The sequence below is a fragment of the Doryrhamphus excisus genome, linkage group LG1 (assembly GCF_037039965.1).
Source record: "Doryrhamphus excisus strain RoL-2023G ecotype Guam linkage group LG1, RoL_Dexc_Guam_v1.1, whole genome shotgun sequence".
Taxonomy (NCBI): domain Eukaryota; kingdom Metazoa; phylum Chordata; class Actinopteri; order Syngnathiformes; family Syngnathidae; genus Doryrhamphus; species Doryrhamphus excisus.
The window spans coordinates 3,591,009-3,606,822 of NC_136357.1; the positions used below are offsets into that span (position 1 = coordinate 3,591,009).

A 15,814-nucleotide genomic window follows, 5' to 3' on the forward strand; every position below is an offset into this window, starting at 1 on the left:
CTGAGGTGGTTCAGTTCAGGACTTTCCTTGACGTACAGCAAGGGCTCTGGAACCAGTCCTCTTGGGAGGCTGGACTCTATTCCATTCTGGCATTATCAGCAGGGACGGGGGCAACGGGCAGGGTTGGCAATTCTTGTTGCCGCCCAGATCCAAACTCACAAACTTAAACTCCAACTTTGTCCAAATTTATATCATTTGAATTTATCATGCCATGAATGTGGTGGCATGGTGGATGAGTGGTTAGAGCACAGACCTCACAGCTAGGAGACCAGAGTTCAATTCCACCCTCGGACATCTCTGTGTGGAGTTTGCATGTTCACACCGTGTGGGCTTTCCAAAACCATGCTAGGTTAATTGGCGACTCCAAATTGTCCATAGGTATGAATGTGAGTGTGAATGGTTGTTTGTCTATATGTGCCCTGTGATTGGCTGGCGACCAGTCCAGGGTGTACCCCGCCTCTCGCCCAAAGACAGCTGGGATAGGCTCCAGCACCCCCCGCGACCCTTGTGAGGAAAAGCGGTAGAAAATGAATGTCATGAATGTATTCCCAAGCCTAGTGTCCGTAAGTCAGTCTTTTTCCGAACGAGCAATTTTGTATTGATCCCCAGCCCTCGCCAATACACTACACGTTTTCCATCATCATTAAAATACATATGCAGCTTTCAAGAAAAATACACATTGCTGCCCCACTATGTGACATACAGTATAGTCAACAATGGCTGCCCCCATTTGCAAGATTGCACATTCTACAAATACATCTCACAAGTTTGAGCAAATCCTGTGTCATCATACTCCTTATTTTAAAACCAGTTACATACAGTATATATGACTGCCTTGTGGAAAGAATATTGCTCAAAGTCAGGGATGAATGCTGGATACTTTTGTGCACAGGTGCTGTATGAACAGCTTTTTTCGAAAATTGAAATGAATAAGGGTTTCTTTGAATTGCGTTCTTTGAAATTGCATGACGGAACAAAAAGACTAAAGAGAACGGTAGCAAGGTCTACTGCTCTGAAGTCTTCCCTTTTGACAAAACTGAGTTGATTCTTGATGAACACTGACTGGTTGAACGAAAAGATTAAATTGGAAAGCACACATGGCATCCAAATTAGTTTCCTATCCATGTAGATTTTTGTGAAGATCATCTGATCCTTACGTATCGAACAAATGTTATCCACCAATCGTATCTACTATTTAATGTATGAATGAACCCATGAGCAGTCCAGTACAAAAAACAAAGGCAACAGAAGCAAAACAATGAGTTTTGTGCAGTGAAAACTAAAGTAAACAGCAGTAAAGTAAACAGTAAAGCTAAATAAAATAAAAGTTAAAAAAAATAAAATAGTTAAATAAAATAAAATAAAATAAAATAAAATAAAATAAAATAAAATAAAATAAAATAAAATAAAATAATAATTCTGCAATGCACTTTATTTTTGGTAAGAGGCTTACATCATGTCTATGGCGGAAACCTGTTCATTTCTATTTGGGAGAACTACTTCGTGCATTTAAAACTGTTGTTTCACCGTTTTTCAACAAAATACGATTAGAACATTGATAGTGTACGCTGTCAGTTATTTTTAAAAAGTTGGTATTGGCCAACATTTGAATCAGCAGCTATCAAACTTCTCGAAGATTCAGATAGCATTTGGCATGGCATGTTCTACACGAGTATGTACTGTGTTTTGGCAAGACTTATCATTGTGTGGGTGGGGGTTAGTTATGGAGGTAAACTGGGGTGCCCACTTTGCATATGTTGTTGGACAAATGCCAGATTACAAATGAAATATGGTACTTTTGATTTTTATTGTGTATGTTACTGGAACATATGAAAATATTCTGACAAACAAAAAGCTGCATTACTGATATTGTGGTACTGTGTATTTTGCTGTATATTGTGTCTGTTGTTTATTATTGTATCGTTTATGATTTTCATGTACTGCCGAACACATGAATTTCCCCTGCTGGGGATTAATCAAGTATACATCTAGCTAGATGGCAACCCGGACATAAGATGTAGGATGATTTATGTAATATTCTTTATCTATGAGATGAAGAAATATATGTAATAGATTTATAATATTAATATTGTTATGTTTTGCAGAAAATATTTAACAGTATACTCCCATTTGGATTATGACAAAGGTCCTCGGAGCCCTTCTCATATCGTACAGCATGGCTGAGTGCTCAGCAATTTATCATTGTTATGAAGGCTATCATGGGACCTTGCAAATAGGTCCTTCATAAGTGCAGTGGTCTCTTTTGTTTTCAGTTTTGTCACAGAGAAGTATGTACGAAGAATAGCAAATGGCACATGTCTACAACAGTGGTCTCAAACTCAAGGTCCACGGGCCATTTGCTGCCCGCCAGGTCATATTTGCGGTCTGTGACTTGACATGGAAAAATAGTAAAAATGAGCTAGACTACAAGACTCTACAAGCTGAATTTAAATTTGATATCGTTTTATTATATTGTCATATTGTGATAACCCCCCAAAATATTGTGATATATGCTAAGGTCCATATCGCCCACACTATTCCCTGCCCCTGGTATACAGCATTATGTAAATCTATTTACTTTATAAGTTTAGAAGCTCTGATTTAAAGATGACAGTTTAGTGCTGGTAAAGATGTTTTTCTATTTGTATTTTCTTGAGGCACCTGACTTTCTAAAACAGTCCTTCTTGTTATCAGAACTCAATACTGTTATTCCCAGTTCCTATTTGGTGCAGGCTTACACTAAGCCCTCTGTGCAAGGAAACCAAGGCTCTGGTGGTTTCTATGTGAGTCTATTGTTAGTATTTGATAAGCATTTTTTTTTTCATTGCTGGATTTTTCAGTTATTTTGCTGGGTGAGGCATAAGCAATACGAGTTGATATTTAACCAATATGGCACCCCCTGTTCTAGTATGAACCTTTTACTCATTTGATAAAATACTAATAATTGACATCAAGTTTGGGTTGTGGGCTTTAAGTGCAGAGACATTCGTTGTCATATGACATATGACAAATGATTGTCAGTTATATTTGCAGTGTGCATGGTTCAAAATAGGGATTTGCATCATAATTATACTTGATACAGGTTTGGCTTTCCGTTATCGTGGGTAGCCATGTCATTACATCACGAGGTTACGGCTCTGATCTGGAAATAACTAAATCGACATCAGTGTGAGCCACAGAATGAATTCATGTTTATTTTCTGAAATATGCAAAGTAATTAGTTTATACTCAAGCTTTTATTTTGGAGAATAGTATTTGGTAAGTGTGCATGTGGTGGAAACACTCTCCTTTGTAACAGATGGCGATTTTATATAAAGAAATATCCAAATTTCATTTTTCATAATCCTCCTTGACGGTCCAAAAAATTATGCAAATGTTTATATTTGCATAATTGGAAGGTAAAAATTCAGCATTTGCAGACTAACGTGAAGTCTGCTGTGACTCTCTCATTGACAACAATAAACAAATCATGTTGAAATGGATGTAACAAGCAGGTACTTTTTCGAGGTAGCTCTTCCCCCACATCATTATGCCGTTCAGGTTCACCACGCAGCCCATACTGCTTTTGGAGCCAGCGTTGAACCCACAAAACCCAACTCCCATTTCAGCACCCCTGTGGTGCTTTTGACAATCGAAAACAAAAGCTCTGAATATCTACTCCGAACCAGCGTGTAACAGCGACACTGGAAAAGGGGTCAATTATATCCCAATCCCTTATTTAGATACTGTGTTGAACCAAATGTATGGTGGTGAAAATGGTGAAAAAGACATCTTCTATTCGAGGTCTAGAGATTTATTCATGTAAACCAGCAGGCCCAAATGATTTTTTTCCGGACACACATTGATATACTGTATAATACTTCTTACAATTAGTGAAACAGTACACACTACGTTTACATGAGGAGTTTTTCTCTTTCCGAATGGAATCTTTCCGAAATCAATGGTATACATCGAAAGGAATATTCCAATCGCGTGTCTACATGCGCCGCTATAATCAACCAGAATAGTCAATGGGGCATGCGCAGTAAAGCGTAAACACCAACATCACGTGATACCGACTTTGAGTTTTTGTTTCCTTGTTGGAATAACTCCGTATTTCCAGTTTTTTGTTCGTCCAGTCTTGAAATTTAGTTTGAATCAAAAACAAACTTTCAGTCCAGTGCCGATTGTTCGCCTACATTTTTTAAATCGAAGAACGTCTCGAGCTGCGTGTTCGTCATATCTCAGCATTCGCTGAAAGAACACACCCAGGAACAGGAAAAGATTTTATAATTAAGCTCGGCACATGTTTTATATAGATATGTATTTTCTTTTTTAATAAAACTGGACTTGTGAATGGCGTATAGAAGGGTTTAGATTCTGTTCCACAGATGGCGCTAATGCACACGAAAGCTGCTTGCCAACCGCCAATAAACAACAGAAGAAGAAAAACACCACGAAGAAGAACGCAGTCTGACAACTTTCCGTTTGAGCGGATACCTCAATCGGATTGGGGAAAGGAATATTCCACCCCTGTGAATCCGATTATATATTCATTCGGATTGACACTTTTCTTTCGGAATGAGGTGTATACAAAGGTTACATTCTTTCCGTTTGAGCAAATAACCCGAATGGAATTGGAATATTTGGGTCCATGTATACGTGGCTAATGACAAAGCAACTACGAAACTGATGATGTGTACTGGCAGACAGCAATACATGACATTATATATTTGTCCTTATAGCCAGCCAATGACACAGAACCTACTGCATATGGAATGACTTAATAAAGTCTTAGCCATGAAGTGGGCTTACTAACAGCACTCAGGTGTATGGATTACAGACAGGAAAGAAGAATCCCCATTAAAGGAGCTCATTGTACATAGGAATGCAATTCACTTTTTCAGTTTTGAAAATGGTCAGCTTGCCCAACCTTCACGGAGACCTTTGTCGCATACTTAATTTAGCACAGGTGATTTGGAAAGAGCAGTATAATTCATTGCACTAATAATATCCTGGTGTCAAAAGATCCAGACATAGTTAAAAAAAAAACATCATCTGAGAAAAGTGCAGAAGTGTATGGCATGGTCATTATATTGCATTTACTGCTGCTTTTCTTTTCTTTCCTAGTGGGGTTTCTTTTCTTTTTTGTTGTTGTTGTGTGTTTAAAAGTGCTGACAGCTTTGGTGATTCTGAGTTGAGCCCTTGAAGTGAAGGTCAGAAAAACGGAGGTGAGAATGTTTCACATATTTCCTTTGTGTTGAATCACTAGCACAGCTACTTTTTGTTAGTCTTTCTGTCTGCATGTTGCATCCACTGAAAGATGAAGACACCCGTTGAAAGATTAACTGATGTTTATTAGACAACATTCTGAGAAATAGCCTTCATATATGTATATCTGTCAACAAACATGTAAGAAAGAATAGATATTGGAGATAGAAGTGGTTCTTGTTGCAAAGAATAGTTAGGCTATGTTTTTTCCTTTGCTTCTTTTCATCTTTGTTTCTCGTACTATGTGGAATCAAACTATGGAATGGATTGAGTAAGGAACTCGAACAATGCACAACGATGAGCCAATTCAAGAAACGATACAAGCAGTTGATGTTTGCTAAATACAAGGATGAAGAGTCTTGAACCAGTCATGATGTGCTATATATATCACTATATTGACACTTACTATGGTACCCATTATGTATTATGTATTTAAAAAATAAAAAAAAATTAAAAAACCTTAAACTGTATTATGGAAAGCAGGAAGTGAACAAATGTACAGTAAAAGTACCAGATGGGGGGGGTAGGATTTAGCTTTGCTTCTTCCTACTTCAACAGTTACTATAATAACTATATAATATATAGTAATGTAATATAATAGAATGTAATTGTATGGTCATATCACCTCGTACTTCAGTACGGAACAAAAAATTACAAAAAAAAAACAACCTTAAACTGTATTATGGAAAGCAGGAAGTGAACAAATGTAACAGTTACTGATTGTAAAAGTACCAGATGGAGGGGTAGGATTTAATAAGCTTTGCTTCTTCCTACTCCTTTTGGACATGTGGAACTGTGAACTGATTATGTGATGCATTCAATTGCAATCTGATGCATGTTCAAATGAAATAAAACCATTACCATTACCATTACTTTGTTGCCTTCAGCTGATCTTAAGGTTACTCAATTTCATGTTGTTCCATTTTATTCCATTAAATCCACTGTAGGTTAACAGTACTGATTCTGTTTTGTCAAATGTGCTGCAAACTGCTAAATCAACTTTTTGGCTAAATTAATAATGAAGAGTGTTGAAGCATCGTGTGTGTTAACTAATTAGAGAAGCATATTTCTCCAAACAAGAAAAGGACCGGGTGCAGCGGGATAGATCACAAATTAAAAAAGCATGAAGTGATGTGAAATATTTACTATTTCTCTCTTCCACTTATCCTTACACACTATGTCTTTTATTCTGGCTCTGTCTCCTCAGCTCAAAATCTGTGCTTTTTCGGGTGTACCAAGATTTGGATTGATGTTACTTTCTTTATGTGATTTTAGTTTTTGATGGTTGGCCATTGCTCCCTCTTGTCTGCCTTTTTGCTTCTATATTGGGTGGAATGCCATATTTTTCTGAGCGAGTGGTTAGCATGATCAGGAACCTGCTCACCTGCAAAATGGGTGCGTTCAAACAAAAGTTGTGCACCCGATCCAGATGTAAATACTTGGAAATAAAATTTCCATTGAAACCTGTGTTCGATTCCACCCTCGGCCATCTCTGTGTGGAGTTTGCATGTTCTCCCTGTACATGCATGGGTTTTCTCCGGGTACTCCGGTTTCCTCCCACATTCCAAAAACATGCTAGGTTAATTAGCGACTCCAAATTGTCCATAGGTATGAATGTGAGTGTGAATGGTTGTTTGTCTATATGTGACCAGTCCAAGGTGTACCCCGCCTCTCGTCCGAAGACAGCCGGAATAGGCTCCATCTTATAACTTGTGTCAGTGTACAGTTTTGAAATTATTATAAATTGACACTTTTTTGCCTGGCTGTGTGTTGTTATTTCTATCTAAATAAAGGTGCTTCTCGTTTTGCAATGTTGCTTCTTACAACATTGCCTGGTTACGCCACACTGCAATAAATTATTAATGCTTCACAATAAGAAAAAGATAACTTATGTGCATGCTGTGGAAGAAGATATAGGTGGAATAACACATAATCGAGCATCGCTAGACTGATGAAAATGGTCACTTTTATTCATTTTTGTTAACTTTAACCCTGACTATATCTCAGCACAATCATTATCTAAATGTGGCTTAATCTGCTTGGACATGAAATTCACCAGAACTGCACAAGTTACTGGAATCTTCTGGTGAATATTGAACACATTGAACACTACTCCATCTTTCGCTTAAGCGTGCAACACAGTTGCTCAGTTGGGTCACCTTCAGCTTTTTCATCAAAGCAGTTTTAGTCTGGGAGTGCAGTGTTTGCTGAGGTGAACAGTTTGGGGCAGGAGGGATCCCCGCTTCTATCTCCCTTTTATTTTTACTTTGCTTTTATTTAATTTTGACAATTATTTTTGTCAAATTATTTAAATTCAAATTATTTTATTAATTTTTTTGCATTATTCTACATGTAAAACTATAATTATTCTCAATAATATTTATTTTCGTTACTATTTTGGGTGTCTGGAATGGATTCATTTGATTTCCAGAGAGAAAAAAGTCTTTGGTTTGTATAGATTAGTTTTTTTGTCTGACCTTTTGAACCAAAATCATAACAAAAACCATTGTACTACTGGATACTGTACTAAAAATAGTTTCTGAAATGTGAGGAGTTTAATTACTATCATGAGATACTGCACATTTAGACTAATGATGAAGAACCATACATACATTCATTAATTTGTTAAAAGTAGGCCTTTGCCAAGAGATTGTGCCTGTTTTGACAGCCAATAAAATACTCTACAGCCTTTAAATCTTACTTGGTGATGGAATAAAAATGGACCAGGGACACAATGGCCCAGCTAATCTAGAAGCTCTATATCTTTGCTATCCGTGTGATACGTTTTTTTTTTTCAAATCTTGGCAATCCGCCCACATAATTTGTGCGATATAAGTTTTTTCATGGCTCAGCTTTCCCAAGACAAGTCCCCTGATAAATGAAGCTGAGGTGGGAAGTCTGCAGTTAGAGCTGATGTAAACAAATAATTATCCTTTATTTGAAAACACCCAGTTAGCCTTGATTTCCTTGAATTATAATGAAGTCCTTATACAAAAGTGCAACGCGGGAGTTTCAGCTATACTTTGTCTCCTGATGGCAGCCTGGTTGCCCAGTAGATTGCAGCATGTTACATGTTTGTGTATATGAACTGGAAGCATGAAAGGGATAATCCATTTCTGACTAAATGAAGTAGAATTCAATGTATGTATGCTTTGCATGAACATCTTGTACAAAATAATGTCATCATATTACAGCACATTGAGAAGATTGTAGTTGGTTTTGAAGCAATTAGTAAGGTTTATGGTGTCTCATATATGGTATTTATCAGGACTGCAATATCGGTACAGGTCCATACCTTGGTATTTTGGCTACGGTTTTGGTGAAATCCTGCTACTCACTTTCAAAGCATTCCATAATCTGGCTACGCCTTATCTAAGTGACCTCCTCCACTGTACTGTTTAGCTGTTGGGTCATTGTTTATGCTGTACTGTGTTCCTTCGTTATATCACGGTTCACGTTTCGCGGATTCACTGTTTTGCTTTTTTTTTTTACATTTTATCGACGTATCAGTGTGTTCTTCCTCATTGTGGTGTATTAGAGCAATCTATAGGTGTTCTGTTCTATCTGTCTATGATTGTATTTACTACACCCTGGACTGGTCGCCAGCCAATCACAGGGCACATATAGACAAACAACCATTCACACTCACATTCATACCTATGGACAATTTGGAGTCGCTAATTAACCTAGCATGGTTTTGGAATTTGGGAGGAAAACAGAGTACCTGTAGAAAACCCACGCATGCACGGGGAGAACATGCAAACTGCATACAGAGATGGCCGAAGGTGGGATCAAACTCAGGTTCCCTAGCTGTGAGGTCTCGACCGCCGTGCAGCCCCTGCATACAATATTATCTTGTACAATAAGTTATATAAGCTTTGTGTTATATATAAAAGAACAAGTTTCCTGATCCACATTTTGGACACCCCTGGTTTACAGTGTTTCCTTTCAGGAAGTTGCAAGTCCAAGAGTTTGAACAGCGTGGTAATTATTTTGAATACATTTCCTTATCCAAAGTACATCTAATCTCTACCGAACAATGTTGTCAGCACACTGCATTCATCTTAGGCACTTGTCTTTATCCGTTTACGGAGGTGATGTGTTTAAAAATAGTGCATCACACCTCAGGTGTGTAGTTGAGGAGATCCGCCGGGACCGTGTGCGCGTCTTGCTGAAACAAATGGGCAGGGCAACACCGCTTTTGTTGCCTATACTCTATATATCCACTTTTAGCTAGCCTGTTCCTCACTTGAAATATGTACAATGTAGGAAATGGGACATCGCTTGGAGGGAGGTGCTTTTCACCAGCTTGGATATTCATGTGCGTGCATGCACACAAAGTTGGATTTTTGCAGTTTTTGCAGTTTTTCACATTTATGTGATTGCATTATCTGTCATGGTTGGGTGCTTCGTCTATACGCGGTATTATTACTATTATTGTTATTGAGTTGATTGACTCAATCGCCAAAATGGTTGACTAACCGCTGCACGGTGGACGAGTGGTTAGCGTGCAGACATGTGCACATGTGAACATGCATCAGATTACAATTGAATGCATCACATAATCAGTTCACAGTTCCACATGTCCAAAAGGAGTAGGAAGAAGCAAAGCTTATTAAATCCTACCCCTCCATCTGGTACTTTTACAATCAGTAACTGTTACATTTGTTCACTTCCTGCTTTCCTAATATAGTTTAGTTTTTAGTTTAGTTTAGTTTAGTTTAGTTTAGTTTAGTTTAGTTTAGTTTAGTTTAGTTTAGTTTAGTTTAATTTAGGGGCTGCACGGCGGTCGAGTGGTTAGCGCGCAGACCTCACGGCTAGGAGACCAGGATTCAATTCCACTCTCGGCCATCTCTGTGTGGAGTTTGCATGTTCTCCCCGTGCATGCGTGGGTTTTCTCCGGGTACTCCGGTTTCCTCCCACATTCCAAAAACATGCTAGGTTAATTGGTGACTCCAAATTGTCCATAGGTATGAATGTGAGTGTGAATGGTTGTTTGTCTGTATGTGCCCTGTGATTGGCTGGCAACCAGTCCAAGGTGTACCCCGCCTCTCGCCCCCAAGACAGCTGGGATAGGCTCCAGCAACCCCCGCGACCCTCGTGAGGAAAAAGCGGTAGAAAATGAATGAATGAATGAATAATTTAATTTAATTTAATTTAATTTAATTTAATTTAATTTAATTTAATTTAATTTAATTTAATTTAATTTAATTTAATTTAATTTAATTTAATTTAATTTAATTTAATTTAATTTAGGGGCTGTACAGCGGCGAGTGGTTAGCACGCAGACCTCACAGCTAGGAGACCAGGGGTTCAATTCCACCCTCGGCCATCTCTGTGTGGAGTTTGCATGTTCTCCCCGTGCATGCGTGGGTTTTCTCCGGGTACTCCGGTTTCCTCCCACATTCCAAAAACATGCTAGGTTAATTGGCGACTCCAAATTGTCCATAGGTATGAATGTGAGTGTGAATGGTTGTTTGTCTATATGTGCCCTGTGATTGGGCAAAGCGGTAGAAAATGAATGAATGAATGAACCCTAATCTAATAGTATGTGATCAAGTCTAGTCATAATTATAATTCAAGTCAAAGCGGACAGCTGGCAACTTTCTCTAAGCGCTTCCTTGCCCGCAGTCTGGTCAGCCAGCCTGCAGAATCACCCCGCAGCCCTCGGAGAACCTCCCATCCTGCTGTGTCTACTCTTCTTCCCCCTCAAACACATCCATCCTGCCTGGTGTGCTTGTCAAACCTTGCATTTCACTCCCCTCTTCCCTCCCTTCGTCATTCCCCTCTGCCTCTCTTCTTCCGCTCCACTGGGCAGGTGAAGGTGAGTCAGTCCCCCGTGGCACCACTGTACAGATTGCAATGTTTCCTCATATAATGGAGTCTGGTCTCTTATGAATCTCCTTGTAACGGCTGCTTCCTGTACGCTTTAGTTTTTCCTCAATGTTATGATTGCAACAAACATTTGTCATGTAATGTAGGTGTTTATCCTCTTTTTTTTTTTTTTGCTTTAAAATGATCTGTCCCTGAACATGACCAGGAGCATGAACGCACCAGGAGACATATTGAACAAATACAATAATCTCTGAGGTGTTTGGGCACCTTGGTGACAGCTGTTATCCAACGCCATGTTTGAAGCTCTATTAGGAGCAGCACATGAAAGGAAAAGATAGCTAGATTGAAAAATATGTTATGCCATTTCATCTGTAAATATATGCATTATTAATTGTGAGTATTTGTTTACTTTATTTCCATTGTTTGTCTTATTTGGTCAGCAAAATTACTTTACTGCCTAGGTTGAAGTTTGTTTCTGTTTGAGGTCATGCACAGATGACCAGTGGTTCTCCTTCTGTTTTTTTTTTGTAGACAGCAGTATTCATAGTTCCATTTATTACAGCAAGACCATCATACTACCACCACCGTATTTTACTGTTGGTATGATGTTCTTTTGCTACTTTCATGTCAGATGTAATGGCATGCACAGCTTCCAAAAAGTCAACTTTTGACCACAGAGTACAAGGGATCAAGATGTTTTCTAGCAAAATCGACCTAATGTTCTTTTCTCCCTGATGTTTGCCCCGTGTCGTTCTCATGCTGGGGTCATGAACACTGACCTGAACTGAAAAGCAAGTGAGGCCGGCATTTCTTTGGATGTTGTTTATTGGGTCTTTTATGACTTTTTTGGATTCTTCTTAGAGTCGTTCTCCTTCAGGATTTTTTGTAGACAGCAATATTCATAGTTCCATTTATTACAGCAAGACCATCACACTACCACCACCGTATTTTACTGTTGGTATGATGTTCTTTTTCTGAAATGTGGCATTACTTTAAAGCCAGATGTAATGGTACGCACAGCTTCCAAAAAGTAAACTTTTGACCACAGAGTACTAGGGATCAAGATGTTTTCTGGCAAAATCTAGACAAGACCTAATGTTCTTTTCTCGCTGATGTTTGCCCAGTGTCGTTCTCATGGTGGGGTCATGAACACTGACCTGAACTGAAAAGCAAGTGAGGCCGGCATTTCTTTGGATGTTGTTTATTAGGTCTTTTATGACTTTTTGGATTCTTCTTAGTCGTCACTGTGCTCTTGGGGTAATTTTGGTTGGCCGGTGTTACATCCCAAAGGTATCTAGGGTAAGAAAAATAACACACTACAAGCCATAACAGGCGGCCACTCCTGAGAAGTATAGTAATGCCTATAAATATTGGGATATTTCAATTTTTGCTTTGAGTTTCTGTCTGTTTTTCCCCCCTCAGCAATGTTTATTGAATTTAGTTGATATAGTAAAATACAATATACTATATGTAGTGGGAGTTGAGTTTGGTCCCAGTGTGCAAGGCAGAATTACCTCATTCTGCACATCCACGTTATCTTGTACCCGAGTGCGGCAGGGGAACTTATTACCTCTCTTTCTGCATTTGTGTAGGTTGTTGGAGATTATTATCACTTCAGACATCATGCGGTGGAGAAGAGAGCATTTTCCGGGCACGAGGGGATGCACCTCAGACTACACCAAGAAGCACAAGTAAGACATGTTGGGACTCTTGCAACTCACTGCAAAAACAGCCATACTTGAAAACAAATTCAGCCAAAAGTGTAAAAAAAATGTACCTGCATAGATAGACAGTAAAAGCTAACCTTAAATGTTAATTTATCATTTTCAATTATCAAACGTACAAGGTAGAATTTTAATTCCGATTCTTCAAGCCATTTAGTTTGACTCCACCAATTAATTCCTGGCATATTCCCATTAGGCATCACGACTATAGCATGCTTGGCAGTTGCTTGAAAACAACAACAAAAAAGGTCTGACGGTGCTCTCTACCACCATTGTGTTGCACCGAATAGAAGAGAACTAAATTATAAAGTTTATTTTCTCAAAAGTTTAGTGAAAGGTGCAGTGGAAGCCTGAGGAGAGTGTGAAGAGCAACCAGCCACACAGAGACAATCTCAAGTTATTTCATGTACCGGATTTACATTTCTTGGGCCAAAGTTTATGCTTTCACTTATTTTAATTTTTTTTTTTATATGTTTGTGGAAACAATTTTCCAGTTAAATATTCCCAAAGAAGCAGCACACTGAAGGAAAATGTCTTGGTCAAGGAATTGGAAACAAGGTAGCATAAAAGTTAGATATGGTAATGGTAATGGTTTAATTTCATTTGAACATGCATCAGATTACAATTGAATGCATCACATAATCAGTTCACAGTTCCACATGTCCAAAAGGAGTAGGAAGAAGCAAAGCTTATTAAATCCTACCCCTCCATCTGGTACTTTTACAATCAGTAACTGTTACATTTGTTCACTTCCTGCTTTCCATAATTCAGTTTAGGGTTTTTTTGTTTGTTTTTTAATAATGCACCTCGTTCCGAAGTACAAGGTGATATGAGCATCCAATGCCATAATGGGTACCATAGTAAGTGTCAATATAGTGATATATATAGCACATCATGACTGGTTCAAGACTCTTCATCCTTGTATTTAGCAAACATCAACTGCTTGTATTGTTTCTTGAATTGGCTCATCGTTGTGCATTGTTTGAGGGTCTTACTCAATCCATTCCATAGTTTGATTCCACATACTGAAATGCTATGGCTTTTTAACGTAGTCCTAGCATAGAAGTGTTTCAAATGTAGTTCTTCCCTGAGATCATATTTCTCCTCTCTTGTAGAGAAGTATTGGATGACATTTTTAGCTAATTGGTTATTTTTAGCCTTATGCATTATTTTAGCTGTTTGAAGATGAACTATATCAGCAAGTTGAAGTATTTGTGATTTTAGAAATAAGGAGTTAGTATGTTCTCTGTAGGCGGCATTATGAATTATCCTTACTGACCTTTTTTGCAGTACATTTAGCGAGTGAAGATTGCTTTTATAGTTATTAGCCCATATTTCCACACAATAAGATATTTGAGACATCTCAGTGGGACTGTATATTTTTTGTATAAATCAAAACAGGATCACTTTTTTTGGGGGGGTGGGGGATGTTTTTTAAAAATTTAATGAAGGAGGAGAACATTTCACAAAAGCCATGTTTCATGAATATTTTGTAACTCTCTTGTAAGGAAGATTTCTGTAAGATCAAGGACAATAATCCAAATCATTTGAGATAAAGACAGAATGCAACACAACTTGTTTCCAAAAATTCTTATGCAACATTGTTTTTGTTTTTGACTGTCAAGACCATCACACCTTCAAATTTTGTATGTATTTTATCTAACAACTAAGCCCACACGAACTTGAATTACTAAATTGTAGCTACACTCGATGCCTCCTGTGTCAACAAGATACCACATTCCCAATCCTGTAGGTTTTAACGTAGAAGAAGCTTACTGCCATTACGAAGGACAATGACATTTAGTTGTGACATTGAGCACAAATCGAACAGGCCACAAACATAATTAGTTTAAATGATAGATTCCAAAAAAGAGCTTGGATGTTAACAAGTCTCTAAGAACAAACTGATAACGAGGTACCCTGAGAGGCTGAGCAAACACAAAAGCACTTTCGGTGGCTCTAAAGATGGCCTTGAGGAAAATGAACAGGAAGAATAACAAAAAGGGAACACAACACAACACAAATTTCCTAATTCGACAATACTTCATGGGCTCCGTGTAGATATACAGACCGTTAGAATGCAGTAAGCAGCCCCTGCTCAGCCGTAATTACTTTTATGATGTTGATGCTGATGCACCAGTCTGGTTTGGAGTCTTTGCTGTCCTATGTGATGTAATGTGCAGTCTCTGCTGGTCGAACCACGGCCTGCGGCACTGACCTACATTTCAAACTTTTTTAAAGTATTTGTTCCATTAAATTGTATTAATTTATTACCGATAGCCTGGTTTCTTCGTTTTGTTGCATATTTTTTGGCTGCAGTGCTTCCAGTAGTGAAGATTGCCATATTAATATAATTTTTGCAGGACCTTCAGTTTGGGAATTTAAGAAGCACGGATCACCTGTGGAAATTAGTCACTAGCCACGTTTACATGAGGAGTTTTTCTCTTTCCGAATGGAATCTTTCCGAATGACCTTTCCGAAAGCAATGGTATACATGGAAAGGAATATTCCAATCGCGTGTCTACAAGCGCCGCTATAATCAACCAGAATAGTCAATGGGGCATGCCCAGTAAAGTAAACACCAACATCACGTGATACCGACTTCCTTGAGTTTTTCTTTCACTTGTTGGAATAACTCCGTATTGCCAGTTTTTCCTTCATCCAGTCTTGACATTTAGTTTGAATCAAAATAAACTTTCCGCAGCAGTCCAGTGCCGATTGCTGGCCTCCATTTTTTTTAAATCGAAGAACGTCTCGAGCTGCGTGTTACGTCATATCTCAGCATTCGCTGAAAGAACGCACCCGGGAACAGGAAAAGATAAAGTTCAATCTTGCTAATATTTTATAATTAAGCTCAACAAATGTTTTATATAGATATATATTTTCTTTTTTAATTAAACTGGACTTGTGAATGGCGTATAGAAGGGTTTAGATTCTGTTCCACAGATGGCACTAATGCACACGAAAGCTGCTTGCCAACCGCCAATAAACAACAGAAGAAGAAA

General features: G+C 38.3%; 1 protein-coding gene across 2 annotated transcripts in view; it reads left to right on the forward strand.

Annotated features, from left to right (window-relative positions):
- Window positions 1–15,814, forward strand: part of furinb (furin (paired basic amino acid cleaving enzyme) b) — an 88,051-nt gene that overhangs the window by 20,139 nt on the left and 52,098 nt on the right. For both annotated transcript variants that reach the window (XM_058074693.2, XM_058074692.2), the window contains one exon: window positions 12,678–12,776. In XM_058074693.2, coding sequence (XP_057930676.2) covers window positions 12,747–12,776 — 30 coding nt within the window. In that variant the 5' untranslated portion in view covers window positions 12,678–12,746. The remainder of the gene's footprint in view (window positions 1–12,677; window positions 12,777–15,814) is intronic.